The sequence below is a fragment of the Acipenser ruthenus genome, chromosome 8 (genome assembly GCF_902713425.1).
Source record: "Acipenser ruthenus chromosome 8, fAciRut3.2 maternal haplotype, whole genome shotgun sequence".
In the NCBI taxonomy this organism is placed as follows: Eukaryota; Metazoa; Chordata; class Actinopteri; order Acipenseriformes; family Acipenseridae; genus Acipenser; species Acipenser ruthenus.
The window spans coordinates 43,017,430-43,033,102 of record NC_081196.1 but is presented as its reverse complement, the minus strand read 5'-3'; the positions used below and the strand labels follow the sequence as shown (position 1 = coordinate 43,033,102).

General features: G+C 36.0%; 2 protein-coding genes across 7 annotated transcripts in view; both read right to left on the bottom strand.

Moving 5' to 3' along the window:
* The window catches only part of LOC117406464 (dehydrogenase/reductase SDR family member on chromosome X), a 67,333-nt gene that overhangs the window by 34,548 nt on the left and 17,112 nt on the right, over positions 1–15,673 (bottom strand). For 4 of the 6 annotated variants that reach the window (XM_034010518.3, XM_034010513.2, XM_034010514.2 and 1 more), the window contains exon 2: positions 1,991–2,098. The exons of 1 other annotated variant lie outside the window; for it this stretch is intronic. In XM_034010518.3, coding sequence (XP_033866409.2) covers positions 1,991–2,006 — 16 coding nt within the window. In that variant the 5' untranslated portion in view covers positions 2,007–2,098. Of the gene's footprint in view, positions 1–1,990; positions 2,099–10,353; positions 10,464–15,673 lie in introns of those variants that run through there. One more of the 6 variants, XM_034010516.2, reaches the window with a different exon arrangement.
* Positions 6,654–10,425, bottom strand: LOC117406463 (E3 SUMO-protein ligase ZBED1-like). The gene has a single exon (XM_034010512.3). The coding sequence runs from the start codon at positions 10,423–10,425 to the stop codon at positions 8,353–8,355; it is 2,073 nt and encodes a 690-aa protein (XP_033866403.3). The 3' UTR covers positions 6,654–8,352.

The following is a 15,673-nucleotide window of genomic DNA, read 5'->3' as shown; positions in this document are numbered from 1 at the left end:
CACCACTTCTTTAGCACTTTGACATCTAAATCATTTCCTCTAGTTTAAAAAAAAATAGTAAAATATGGTGTTTGCAAATTTCTACACAACTAACTGTACCTTATACATTTTAAACTACAAATGGGTGTTTTTTTGTGGACAAAAACAAACAATTTCTGACTGAATACTTTGGAAACAGGCAGTAAATCAGATGAAAAATATGTAGCAATAAAATCATTAAAATACAGCTGTGCACCAACTGTAAACACAATTGGGTCAATTCTGTCTGCAAAATTAGGAGGGGTGGGGTTAGGACAGTTCATATTTTATTATGTAAATAACATTGGTATTTAGGTTAATATTTACTTGAGAAGTGACAGACTCATATAAAACAGTTGTGTACCAATTGTAAAGACAGTAACCTAAAATGTGCAAAGAGCATCATTGATATGACCAGAGGACACAATGTGGCAGTGAAATGTTATTTTTTTTTTACTGGACAGCACTGGTAATGTATGAGAGCTGTAAAGAAATTGTGTGATATTTAATGACCTAGAAAGACATCTTGAAAGTAAGGAATGAAAACAGAGCTTTAAATTACTAGGGAATCAGATATGTTTTTTTTTTTTTCCTTTTTTAATGAAAAGACATTTGCAATAACTTTCAAAACTGCATGTGTGACCTACATAGGACCAAATTACTTAGCTACAACTAAACGTCAAAATCTAGTCATTTTTTGTTTTGTATTTTACACTCCTGTACAGTAACTTGCTTGAAGCTGATAAATGACATACAGGCTGTAGCAATCACATCGATTGTAGTTTATTACTCAAGCAGAGGTCAGGAGATTTCTTCGAACTATACCACAACGTCTCATTTTCCAGCAGGAGCGCAAGTGGTTTTCTGATGAATAAAATTGCATGAATGGATTGACGTGACAATTTAGCGGTTGTATCAACCAGCCATTCCTGGTATTTGTGCATTTAGTGCAGTGCAACCATAGACAGGAAGTGCTTTTTCAACATCCACAGGAAGATGAATCCCTTTCCCTTAAGAAGATTTAACAGATATTTTAGAGAATTTCAAGAAACACTTAATTTGGAACTCATTTCATCGTGGCAGGAGTTATATAATTAATCCCTTTGAAGCAAGATGACAAGAGTGTGACCATGAATGTCTCTACAGAAACTCTTTTGGTAAGCCATCGAAACTGAAAGTTTGGCTGAAAACCTTTTGCACTGCCGTAGAGACTCTACTTTCATTACATGTAATCGTCAATATCAAGTATTGTAGTGCACAAATGACCTTTCTTGTTATAATTATATATATATATATATATATATATATATATATATATATATACACTGTGTGTATATTATATATACACACACACACGAGACACATACTGCCTGGGTACTTTATCAGGGCTTGTCTACTCGATTGGCTTTGGCATTGCCTTGGTTCGAGGCATGTTTTCTGGTGTATCTGGATCCCTTGATTACACTAGGAAAGAAGAATGAATGCCGTAATTTACTTCAGCATCACTGCAGATCAAGTCGATCCAACACTGCTGCACTTGTACCCGGATGGCTACTTTTAAGACAATACATCCATCCACCATACCATACCCCGGATCTCAATCCAATTCAGCATGTTTGGGACTTAAGTTCAGTTATAAAGAATGACAAAACATGCCAGCCTGGGTAGTCCAAATGGCTGTTTGAAGGCACTGAGTAACAGAGCAGCTTTTAGAAATCAGTGACAGATGGAAAGCAAACTTATTACACATTTACAAGGAACAAATAACATGTGACAACCAGTAGAAAAAATAGGATGCTATTGCAGTACACAAGTGCTAGTCCCCTTTGGCGCTCCGTGAGTTATTCGGTCAGACTGATTGGAATAACTACAGTACTGCAGGAATGTTCATGTCGTATCCCATATATATGCCTCAATGTTTACTCCCCAAACAAAACAAATCCATGTTATTAGAATGCGTTTTTAACTGTACCTATTATAATGTGCATTCCAAGCCTTGCCAGATGCCTTGCAGTTTCATAACCAATCCCTTTGGCACCTCCCGTCACTATGGCAACTCTTCCATTTTGTTTGGGAAAGACTGTACAAAGAAAAAGAGAACTATTGATGTTGCTTCTTACTGGCAATACCAAACATTTCAAAAGAGCAAGGTGGTTGTCCATATTAGCAGACTAGTCTCACATGCATACACTCGCCCAAAAGTGAGCTTGCTTTGGGAATAAAATAAGTTATATAGTATATCATTCATATCATGATTATAGGTTAATGAATTCAGACACCCATAATACTTCGTAAAACTTCAGTGATCGACAAGCTCCTTTGCTGGGCCTCTACTTGTCTTTTTTTTCGCAGTATGACATTTCTGAGGTGTATACAACAATAAATAAAATCATATCTATTATGAGATAATCTTTTCAATTTAAATCATATAAATATAAACAGCGGCAGAAAAAACAAAACAAAACACTGGAATTTAGATTTATTAAGCTTATGAAAGCCATCATCTCCAAGAGTGAAATATTAAGCAAAACATGCATACAAAATGTGAATCAGCAAGATGGTTTGGTATATCTTTTAGTAGTTATAGTGTCTAAATCCTTACCCCAAAATAAATAATTAAATCAGTGAACACAACTGTAGCCACCAGTGAAAGCACATGCTATCAGTTCATTAGTGCAAGTACCAGTTATCTAAGATTTTATAGTGACAAAACTTTAACTCGACAGTTATATAGAGTACTGGCACAAATCATTGAAACAACAAATAACAATGACTGGCGGTGGGGGATTTATTGCTTATTTTTCCTCACCCATATCCCTTACTTATTAAATATTTTGGTATCCCTGGCTAGAGAATGGTATCCTCTTTAACAATATGCTAAATACTTGAATGAGCAAGGCATCTCACAAGTAGAACAGTACCTCAAAATGTTCTCCTTTTTCTAGGAAAGCAGTACAACTGGGGTTGTGGAGTTGTTTGTTCACTATATATCTTTATACCCCTAAACACATAATTGCCTCTTTAAAAATATGCTAATGATTTTAATGAGTAACCCATCTCACAAGTTCAGTTGTACCCTAAATATGATTCATTTACTACCAATACTGAATGACTGGGAGGAGCATTAGTTCTCTGTTTTACCCCAAAACACTATTTTTCAGAGTGATGACTCAAGACTGGTACAATATTTAATGTTGTGTTGTCCTTGGCAATCCTTTGCCAGACACCTACTGTATAGTACCTACTCAGCGCAAGGACATGTTCATTCTTCAAGTACTACAACAACAGAATGTCAAGAACTTCAAGTGCATTTTTTCAGAGAGCACTTAAGTGCTCTTAGAATCAATGAACAGCAGCAATAATGCAGTACTTATTGGACTGTGTTGTACATACCAGTGTTATAACTTTTAATATATCTATAAATATTCTATTCTGATGATTTTCAAAGAATGAGGCATGAATTTCAAATTCAACTTAAAAGTAGTCTTACAGAACGTAGTCTAAAGACCACTTTTATTTTTTATAATATTGCTCAGGGGTGTGCAATTCGTATCGCCCGACTCCCGAGACAACAAGATTTGTGTGAGGGACAACAAGTTTTGCCGTTATACTCCGTTGGACAAGTAGTTTTTATTTATTTATTTGTCCTATGTTCGTTCTGTTGCTTGCTAGAAAGACACTCTGGGTATATTTCTAGAGAGCCACGCAAGTTTTGAAAACTGAATTGCATAAGTCTAGAAGCACATACATTTTAAAAAGTGTTTAGGTCCCATCCCTATCACGTCTGATTTACTAGCTGTGGAAGAAGCTTATCTTCTATTGGTTACAAAGAAAACAAGAAATGGCTGCCAAGAGAGCCTCTGGCAACACACAGACTAATATTTTAAACTTATGGTATTTACATTTTTTGTAAATTAGCAAATAAGTGAGATTATATATATATATATATATATATATATAGATAGATTTAAACAGAAGCGATATTAGTTAGTTATTGGACATGCACAATCCATCGATTTGAGAAACTATTAAAACATGAAGATTGACAAATATATTTATAGTGATAAAAATGAAATGCTGTACTAATATATATATATATATATTTAAATACAGACTGTAAATCTCATGGCAATATGTATTAGTTAATTTATGTATTTATTTTTCAGTGAGAGTAGTGCAGGGAATGAATGTTGCCCCCCCAAAAATAAATAAAAACAATCAGGGTATGAAACCAGGATCACCCTGCTGCAGCAATATTACAGTTAGTCATCATGGGACAAGATGTTAAACGAGGAAAAATATCCGTAAAATGTTGTACATGTTTTTTTTTTTTTTTTGTTTGTTTTTTTTTTTTTTTTTTTTAAGTATATAATAGAAATAAACAAAAGAAAAAAAAACTATTTTGTCTTTGCAGAATTTAATGGAGTCTACTGTAAATATTGTGTGCATTTTGGTAGAAAAAAAAACAGTAAACAATGCAGAGAAACTTGACAGGTTATACACAAGTCCTTTAAATATCTGAGTTCTGCAGTTACAAAACTGAAAGAACGTCAAGAAAAATCTGAATTCCACAAAGCAGCAGTAAGAGTTGGAAATGATTTTGTATCTGTGATGCAACAAACAAACAAACACCTGAACATCAGAAGTTGGATTCAGCTTAGAGAGAAAGTGGAAACAAACAGGCAGGAACCTTTTGTCTATCTTGAAGAATTTAGTGGAACAGTCAAGCTACAAGGCTAGATCTGCCCGTTAGTTACCAATTGATTGTGTTCACTGTTAAATAAAACCAAAATGCTACAAGTTATACTCTACTTGTTTGTGTGTGTTTTGTGCGACGGTTAGGGGGGGTGTAGATCTTTTTAGCATTTTGTCCCTTGGACAACAAGTTTTGTTCAAAAATTGCACACCCCTGTTGCTTAAAACTAGTATACTATTTCACATGTACACACTTCAGCTAAACAACACATACCCATAAGCATTTAGCAATTCAGTATATAGTAATATAATATTTGTTTTGCTGAAATCCTGAGGATTCTTTTGTGACCCTGACATACCAAACTTCAGTATTTTGTTGTTTTCCATGCCCTATTTTAATGATCTAACCTGTGGCATATCTAAATACGGACGGCCTAAAACTTTTACACCAGATATATTGCAGATCTTATTTTACATTGCTTTATTTATTGTATTAAGTGATGTTGGTTTGGGGGGGGGAACAATACATCAGCACAGTAGGAAAAGGACACTAATATCTATACTCATCTGACTCCAGAGCAGTGTATTTTCTTTCCGTTTAAGCCCTTGTATTTGGTTTATATCAAAAGATGGGATGAATGCTTCTAAAACATGCTGCATCCAATACAATGCATGTCTTTTTTTAATTCAGGATTTAGGCATATGCTCCAGACACAGTGGCATTACCTCCCAGATAAGATCACGTACTGCAAATGCCTGGAGCTTAAAGGTCAGTTAGTACTTAGTACTCACATAAGGTATTGTGCTGATCAGAAACATGGTTTGTGTGTATGACATATATTTTGTTTTTTCCTCCAGACTTTTGAACGCTTGAAATTCAGCTGTCATATAACATTCTTAGCCATCTCTTTTTTTTCTCAATTTTTTTGTTGTCTTCTTGCCAGCCATTTATCCCCTGTATCAATCCTGGTTGAATAATAATTTTAAAAAAAATGTAAAAAAGAAAATCCACTCAAGGACATTACTCACTTACCGTCACATCAGTTCCCACTAATAACCCTTTTTTAATTTTTTTTTTTATTTATTTTTTTTTTTTATTTACTTCATTACACTTAGAAAGTCATTGATTAAAATCTTGCTATAATTACACCAATAAATGAGGATATACTGTACTACTCCAGTGCAATAAAAAACACTCAAAACAAATGTGTACTCGACTCACATGTGCAGACTTGCTATTCTCAACTGTAAATGACTCATCTCTGCAGCTGATATGTTTTGTAACTCTCTTACTGCAGGAAACCAATTTATCCAGAAAGAGATGGTGGGGGCATTTAATTAAACTAGGCATTGGAAAATTACTGTCATTTCACCCCCCCCCCCCCCCCCCCCCAACTCTTGTGAGAGAGAACAGTGGTATAGGCATTAAAAAACTAACACGCACAGTTAAAACATTCCTTGTCTTATTAGTAATTTGCCATTGCAAAATGGTTTTTTGACCAAATATGATCATTCCAGTCTGTTTTTGTAAGAAGCAAAACACAAATGTTTATTTGGAAATCTCCTCTCTGTCTAAACAAGATTTAAAGTGAGAAGATTGTAAATCCCTACGGCTAAATGCTTCCATACTCCCAATATCAAACAGAAGGTTACTTCAGTACTGCATCTACATTTCGCTCTCTCGCTTGCCAAATGATGACTGTGTGTTGTATTGCCATCAAAGTATTTTCTCAAACTGACACAACTTTGTACTTGCACTAGGCTCAAACCATTGTAATTTGCACTGTCGTGTCGCTCGGCTTTTGTCTGTCGGATGCTTTTCAAGGAAGGCCTCTGCTGTACTATGAGCACTTTGCCCATGAATTGTTTTCAGCTCATGAACAATAAAATCGACACCTTTATCAACAAATGAAAATAAATTGTACCACTTTAAATTAGTTCTTTTTAAAGAGATGTTTTTATTATTGTTCTTGGTATTGTCTGGTGACTTTTTCACATGCTCCCTTAAAAAGAATGGAAAGTCCAGTCCTACTTCTCAACCCCAGACTTAAAAGCCATCAGGTGATTTTCTTTTATAAAAAAAAACAAAAAAAACAACTAGGATAAAAAGTGTGTGTATAGCCATTAGCACACTGCATATTGCAGATTGGAAGCCAATGTACTTTTTGAAATATACATCAATATACTGCAAAGTAAATAAAATGCATTTTAATTTCTGAGCAAAATAAAAATATTTTGCTCAGAAATTAAATCAGAAATGATGGTTTAACCATCAATAGAAAGTATTCCAACACGAACATTTTATTAAACATATTTTACAGAAGTATTGAAAGCTTTAGACTTACAATAGCATTTGTTATCCACCGTACTAGACTGTGCTGTGCTGGGCTGTGGGGGACTAGCCATTACACACACCTGGAAGCTATTCAACATGTCATATGCCTTGAGCTGTTCTCCACCTTTTCTCTGGGCAATCTATATACAAGTTAGGTTTTGATAAGTACTGCAAATAGTATACAGGAATACAACACGTGCTAGAAAGCATCACTTTTGAAGATATAGCAAGGTTTACTGCCATATAATGGTAGTCTTTAATTTCAATAATGTGGCTATAGTAGTGCTATAAGTTTGATGTAAATAGTAGGTCTTAATTTTAAAATCACATTTTATTTCTAAAAACACAGAAGGATCAACCATATAAAAACATTGGTTAAAAAAATGTATCCATAATGCTTTTCTATTGCAGGATAACAATTAAAACATCATTCCAGGAACAAGGGAGAACAAGGAACTGAATGGGCTAAGGGAACTTGACTGTTCTTGGTTGGAACACTGCTGACACAAAGAAACTAGCTAGCAAAAACAAGGTTTAGCTTCACACACACACAATTGTACAAGATATATAAGAGTGGATTTGAGAAGCATTCAAGATCCTCTTTGAACACACACCAGCATCTTGACTGATGCCCTCCCAGAAATTGGCAACCGATCAATGATGACTTCTGCTAATAACTAGTGGCCTTATTGTTGTGCCTAATGACAATGATTATGCTGTAAGTGTTACTTGATTATAGGAATTAATAAAGGAAACTCACTAACACATCAATTGTTATTGTGCGCACTAATTTATAGACATTATATTAGTTTCCTTACACCCGCCAGTTGTGTTTTCATGTCCACAACAAGGTAGGTACTTCTGCATTTGACGTAATGAGTTCTCTCTCAAAATTCCACTGTGGAACTGTCAGGGAGAATGCTTTTGAGACTCATATCTGGCATGTGAATAGTCCAGCGAGAGCTTACGGATGTCCAATCAAGTTGGAGAAGAACATCCAAAACCCTGTTCTGTCACAGCTATATCTGACTTATTCAAGGCTATGCCTTTATTGTGCAGTATATGCTTTCATATAGGGCAAGCTACTGTATTCAATTCCCACTCAAACAATGCAAGGTCCAAATGTTATTTACAGAATCTGATACAGTGACATATTTTCTTTTTTAGTCGATATAGCATTAACATTTTAGTATTTAGTATACTACAAAAGCAGTATTTGATTCATGGTTTAAAAAAAATGTATATATATGAACTGAAAAGTTCCAACTGACTTCCAATGACTAAACAGCATTAAAGTCGACAGTTCAATAGAAGCCAGTGTCTTTTGTGTTAACCACGTTAGTCTGCATGGCAAGTGTATCACCTACACTTAATGCCTGATCATGTTCTAAGCCCCACTCTCCCTCATCCTCATCCACGGGCTCCGCTTCGTAGCCAGTACGTGTGTTTTCATACAGAAAGACCTGCTGGTCCACATGAGCTGGGGCAAGGCGATTTCTTTTTCCCCTCAGCACGTTCCCTGAAGAACTAAACAGACGTTCAGGATAGACACTTGTTGCTGGAACACACCAGTACTTCTGCAGTAACTTTGGCAGGATCGGGAATAAGGCCAACCGGTCAGACCACCACCTGAGGGGATCCTCATTGAGTCCAAGGACTTTTTGGGATTTAAAGTTACTCAACTCCTCCATCACCTGAGCGTGCAGTTCCTCTTGGTTTTCATCTGCACTTGTTTGGCTGAAAATTACAGACAGTATGTTGCTGGCACTGCTTGAAGGTGGTGGGGTGGAAGTTGCTTGTCTTTTAAAAGGGGGTTCATCAGAGAACGGTGGGTCATCTGGCCTTGAACTCTTCCATTTTTCTAACAAAGCCTTAGCTTCGTCAATGACTCTAGTCTCAACCTGGGCTCGCTCAAAGGCGGAAAGGAAGGGGAGTTTTTTGTAACGGGGGTCTATAAATGTTGCCACGTTCAGGAACATGTCAACCTCAGGTGTCTGCTGGTACGTGGAGGATAGCTCTTTGGCTATTGCCTCCTTTGCCGTGCTGATTTCTTTGAGATCACTATCTTTGGCTTTTAGTGTTGTGTTTAAAAGCATATGCAAGAGAGGTTTTACCATGCTGATTGCTGGGTATTTGCAGGCAGTAATCATCTCCGCTGCTTGTTTGAAGGGCTGCAATAAGTCTACGAGACCCTCAACAGTGTTCCACTCCATTGCTTCAAGCATCAGGTGATGATTGTTGCTGTCTTCGACAAGGACAGATGAAATAACAAACTGCTGCTCCTTTAGACGTTGGAGCATAGCAAGGGTGCTCACCCACCAAGTTACTCTGTCACTTATCGGCATGCACTGAAGTATTCCTTGCTGCTTTTGCTTTTCTCTCAGCATGTACATGGCTACTGTGGACTGTTGAAAGTATTCAACCAGCTTCCTACAACGGCCTAAAAAGACAATGAGCTTAGGAAGCTGAAATGCTTGATTTATTCCATGGTTGACGGTATGCCCAAAGCAAGGCATGTGAACAGGAAGGTCTAGAAGGGAGCAAGCTTTCACAATGTCTGCAGAGCAATTTGTAGTGGCACCAAAGACTTTGTCATTGATGCCCCACTCAACAAAGGCCTCGTAAAGTGCACGTGTGATGTTTTCTGCAGTATTGTCTTCTGGTACTTCAAAGGTTTTCAAGCACCTGGTGGTTAACGTGGCGTTATTCACACTGCAGTTATTTATAAAGTGAGCAGCTAGAGACACGTAAGTCCTGTTTTGGTTCTGACTTTTCCACAGGTCTGCAGAAGTACCACACCATACCACGTCAGCAAGTTCCTTAAATACAGCTTCTTTAACTAAATAGTATTTTTCAGGAATTGCTTTGGTCGACAAATAATTCCTGCTCGGAAGCTCGTACCTTGGGTCAGCAGTTTTTAGAAGGGCCCTAAAAGTCGGTTCATCTACAACCGACGCCGGATACATCCCCTCGCAGATGAAGCTAACTACGGCAGCAGTCAGATCCTGGTGTTTTCTGTTCTCATAAGCATAGTTTGGCTTCATGTTTAATGTGTCCTGTACAAAATGCTGTGATGCTTCCGGCTTCAATTTAGAAAAAGCTGTTGCAAAAGCCTCCCTCATCTGCTCCGTGTTGCTTTTCACAAATTCGCAGAACTCATCTGGGTGGTTCTTTTCCAGGTGGTAGGAAAGGTTGGACGTGTTTCCAGAATAAGCAATTTGGGCCATGCATATCCGGCAGTATATTTTCTTCCACTGCAATATACACCCTTCAGCGTCAGTGTCAAACCCAAAGTACCTCCATACCTTACTTTTTGCTCTTGGGTGAGCAACCAATTTGAGGTCAGACGAAGAACCTTCTGAGCCTTTATTCTCCATTGCTTCGGAGGCCACACGGTTCCCCTTATGAACCTTCACTCATTAATGAGTACCTGCCAACGGCAGTAAGATAAAGGTATGAGAGATTAAAAGGCCAAATGAAGGTTATAATAACCTGGATTTTGAACAAAAAACTTATCCCTTTCTTAAGGAATTTGATATATGTCAGAAATGCAAGACATGACTATCCTACAAATGAATTACAATAACAAGCAAACATACTGTGATGCTCCAATAGAACACTGTGTGTGGGATTCTGTAAATCTGTAAGATGCTGACTGATGGGGGGGAAAAGTAGACTTACAAATAAGGGTTGTAGGCATTCTGTTACTGACTGAAAGTGTATTGGTAAATTGCATATGTATAGCAGTTTGCAAACAGGTTTTTACCATTTCATAAGTGGGGACAATTAACCCATACTGTACCAGTGCCCCAGTCAAACTGTTTACAGGCATTACATGTTCACTGTGACACGGTAACTGGTAAGCAGCACTTCACCCAAGTTATCAAATCTTGGGCCATGTCAGTTTTCATCTAATCAGCATATTTTCAAAGCAGGCTAAGCTCCTACCAGCAGCCTCAAGACAAGATCAAGTAAAGGCCGATAAAGATTTAAAAAAACATCAGTTAGGCAATGACTCATAAGGAGAAAACGTCTGGGTCTGCACCATAGGTCTGTCTGGTCAAGTATTGTTTATAGCACACACTACATTTAAGACACATTTTCCCAAATGGTGTGCTACTTTTCTAGAAAGCTTCTTTCCTCCCCCACAAAGTATAGTCAGGTTTGATGTTCATCATTAACCTGTTCTAGAGTGCTGTTAAGTATGGACAGTCTAGAACTGATTCATGAATATCAAGTATTTTATACATTAAAAAGTGAAATTTGACAAAAAGAATCTTTAAATACATTTTAAATAACAGCGTGATAGAAAGTTTATTCAAAGCGTTCTGTCTTTGTTAGAGAAAAGATAACAATGCCTGTTATTATGCTGAATTAAAGTTGCTGAAAGTAATCAGTCTGCATCCAGTTCTTTGATTTCTACAATTTGTGGTTACCGTATTGTCACGGACAGCAAACACTGTTCTTGAGATTATATATGTAATGAAGCCGACTTGGTCTACATTAACAGACAACGTTTAGAAGGTGTATACTAGAATGCAGATACATACATGAATACTGTATTTACATATTTTCTGGTGGATTGATTTGGAACAGTGATTAAACATAGTTTGAACAATAACATTCAAAGTCTGGTACCAGAGATTAGTGACCTCATATTTACCTCTGATCCATTTTTTAATTGTGTATTATGGTAGGTACCTGGTTATATATTTATCAGTTGACTATTGTGGTTTGCTTAAAGCAACGCACTGCTTACTGGATAAATCTATTTTAGAATAGGCTGCATACAAGGATCACTTTCTGCTTGTTAATTACAATGCAATTGTATATTATTCTATTCTGAATAGCAGAAAATTGTTCTGAACCCCTGAAATATTTACTATAGACCACATAAAATGAGTCTGCTACAGTAGCTCATTCAGCATAAAAATATCCTATTTGGTGAGATCATCAATAAGTTATAGCGAAGATGTCACCTTGGATAAAGGTGCCTGCCAAATAAATAATAATAATAATAATAATAATAATAATAATAATAATAATAATAATAATAATAATAATAATACAGTGTTTGCTCCAGGACTTACAGACTGAGGGTCAATGTGGCCCCCTCATTTTCTTCAGTGAGGGGGTCAATATGTTTGATTCAGAACCAACCACCTTTTCTTATTTTTGTTTGTTTTTAAATATGCCAGCAGAGTTTACTAACCTTTTGTTTCTGAATAAAAAATAAAACTGTAAAGCTGTAGATACAACCAAGGTGTCTCTACAATACTCACTGTCACTTTTGGGGACAATATTGGGAAATGTGTCACAGTGATGCTGGTGTATCACCGAGTAGAGGATATTAATTGTACCAAATCACATTAGAACAGGGGTTTTCAATCTTTTTAAGCTGCGTACCCCTTTCCAAAAAATGTAGTCTACTGAGATAGTCATAAAATGAAAACAGAAAAAAAGTCTGTACAATAACATGATACAACAAAACGCACAAGCCTTGGAGTGTGTGATGGATACAATTATAAAAGTTACAGTATTATAAAAGAAAAAATATATATTATATTTACTTTTGGCTAAAAATAGTCCCTCAGACAGGTTTCTAGTTAGTTGGAAACATCATCATTTTATTGCAAATATTAATTAATTAAAATCAACGAAGCCTCCGTGCTAGCCTCAAATCACTCAGAAATAACATAGGACTATTCCATGATAGCAAATGGCAATCATGTATTTTTATTGATAATAAAATTACAGAAAAGAAGGCAAAGAAAAGTTCACTGTCCACGCATCTCTACAGCTGATCTCATTACGAAAACATATTATTGGCATTTTTAAATTCTTGGTGATTAAAACGTACAGTACTGATGCTAATTAAAAAAACAATAACAAAACGCTTACCTAGTATGTGATGGATGTCCCTGCTTGTTACCACACAAATCACTGATGATGGCAGGGAAATTGGAGAGAGCTTCAGTCGCAAGACATTTTTGGCGTTTTTAATCTCTAACGGTATTTCGTCTTGATCGCCCTTTGCTAGTAATGTTCTAATATTGAGCTAAAAGCTAAATGTCTCTCACACCAGACGTAACGCATGGCAATACTAGACCGCATGGCAATACTTTGGTTTCTGATTGGCCATTCATTTTGTATTTTGAAATGTAGTACTTAAGTTACAATAAACTTTAAATGGGTCATTGAAAAAAATAAATATCGATTTGCAGGCATGAATGCACACAGAAAATAAAATGAGTTACATAATAATTTCCTTTATTCCGATTCCAGTGGTGTTTTTTGCTATATAAAATCACATTATCTATCTATCTATCTATCTATCTATCTATCTATAATTACAAATTTCACATATTTTATAACGTTACCGTAGGCTACTTTTTTTTTTTTTAGTCAATGAATGCAGTTTTCGTTTCGCAAATCTACTGCAGACAATATTTTTAAGCACAAATATAATAGCCTGCATTTTAAAAGTCACTGCCGTAGCTGATTACCTATTCTTCCAGAAGTAATGGTGGGGTTTAATAGGGATACTATTTGCGCCGGGCCACGTTGTTAACAAGCCTGATGTCGTCCAGGCTTTACTGTGAAACTGCCTGTAACCAGGGAGGGTGTGAGCGCATTCTACTGGACTGGAGAATAAAAACATGGGAGTTTAATTATGAAAACGCAAGTCTAAACAAACAAGTAAAAAAAGATTAGCCTGTTGTCAGACGTGTCATGGTAATACAAAATGCATTAATTTACTGCGTATTGGTATTGCGTCTGGTCTGGGAAGGGGGGACACACGGGCGCGTTAAGAGAATTTCAGCGGGTCATTTTTTATTTCAGGGGGGCATTGGCGCAATGGCGCGGCCTAGCGCAAACACTGTAATAATAATAATAATAATAATAATAATAATAATAATAAAGTACTGCCTGACCTATAGAATTACTTAAATTGACTTAAATATTTCCTAAAGCATTACAAAAATGTTAGATTGGGCAGACTTTGTGTGTGACCCTACAGTGTGGATATTGACCCATATTTATTTTAAAGAGAACATCATTATATGTTGCAAAAAAAAAAGGGATTATGTATTCTCTCACCCTAACCTTTCATAATATGTGTTGTTATTGATGATTGTGTTCCAAAATCCAGTTTTCCAGACCCAGTGATGCTTGCAATCACATGCGGGCGCTTCAGAATACCAAAAGGAAAAATGACCTTAAACACAGGCATGCTTATAGCGATGGTTAAAGCCCAATGACATTTTTTTAATTATTTGTTTTCTTATAATTTTTCGTTTTATTTTTCACAAATTTCATTTCAGTTTTATCCACTAAAAAAGTTGTTTTATTTCATTGTATTTTATTACAGATACACATTAATAAAATAACTGAAATAGATGTATATACATACAAAGTATACATCATGTTTTAACTATATACATATTTGTTATTAAACAGTATCCACTTTTTTTTATTATTATTTTGGCATAAATAGACCTAGCACAGAAAAATAATTTAGTTACCATAATTTCTCATTACTGACAGTAACGGTAGAGTGCATGAAGTCCCCACTATTTACTATTTAACTACCTATTTACAGTAAATACTGCACATGCCATCTATAAAATTACAATAAAATAAAATTATTTTATTTTATTACTGCACAACGGAAATCAAATCAGCATAAAGGATATTAAATCAAACATTTTTTTTTGTGCTTATTTCAGAATGTTTACAATTCAGCATGAACTTAAAAAGCAGGTTACTGAAATAAAAATTCAGATATTTTACTCATTTATTCATAAGGAGCTTAAATCTAGCACAAATATTCAAATTAAGAATTAAACGCAAGCACACAACAAGGTCTATGTGTTCTTTTTTGATGATTTGTCGTCTGTCACTTACAATCAGCGAAAAACAAAAACGTTCACAGTCAACGGAAACAACAGGGTAGGCCTACATGAGACAACAAATCACAGTATTCGACAAGCTGTCATTCTGGCACCCGAGCCCAACTTTCTTGGCTCGTTGCAGTGTTTCACCGACTGTAGCTTGGATGGTTCTTTTGTGTTTCACTGATTGTAGCTTGGATGGCTCTTTTGCTTGTACTAGCAGCTGCTTGACTTTTCAAAGTGACCAACTGAGTGACAATGCTGAACGACGGTATCTTTCCACTCCCATTCCAGCCAACAGCTGCAAAATCTGCACATCATTATTTTGTCACCATCAGCTGCATACATCCCCTCATGCTCAAATTTTTTGCAACGTTGTTTAATTGTTATCTTCGGTTTAGGCATTTTAGAAACAAACTCCTCTTCCATCACAATTCCCAAACAACTCGCTCCAAATTATGCATCTGCACAAGTGCTAGTCATGGTATGTGGTGTCCACGGTAACGGCTACACCTTGACAACTACAACTACAATTGAGTTGCAACTGAACTAAATCCAGGTTCTAAAAACTACTTGCATCTTTGCACTGAAAGCTAAGGTGGCTAACGAATTAATGGGAAATACAGTAATAAAATGCAAAAGTTATATAGGTGGGGAGAATGTATTACATATAAAGACAAATCTTTTAAAAATATATATTTAACTGGTATTTTGAAGGTATATCAATGTC

Coding starts and splice junctions, on each gene's coding strand:
- LOC117406463 (XM_034010512.3), bottom strand. CDS start 10,425: ATGGAGAATAAAGGCTCAGAAGGTTCTTCGTCTGACCTCAAATTGGTT.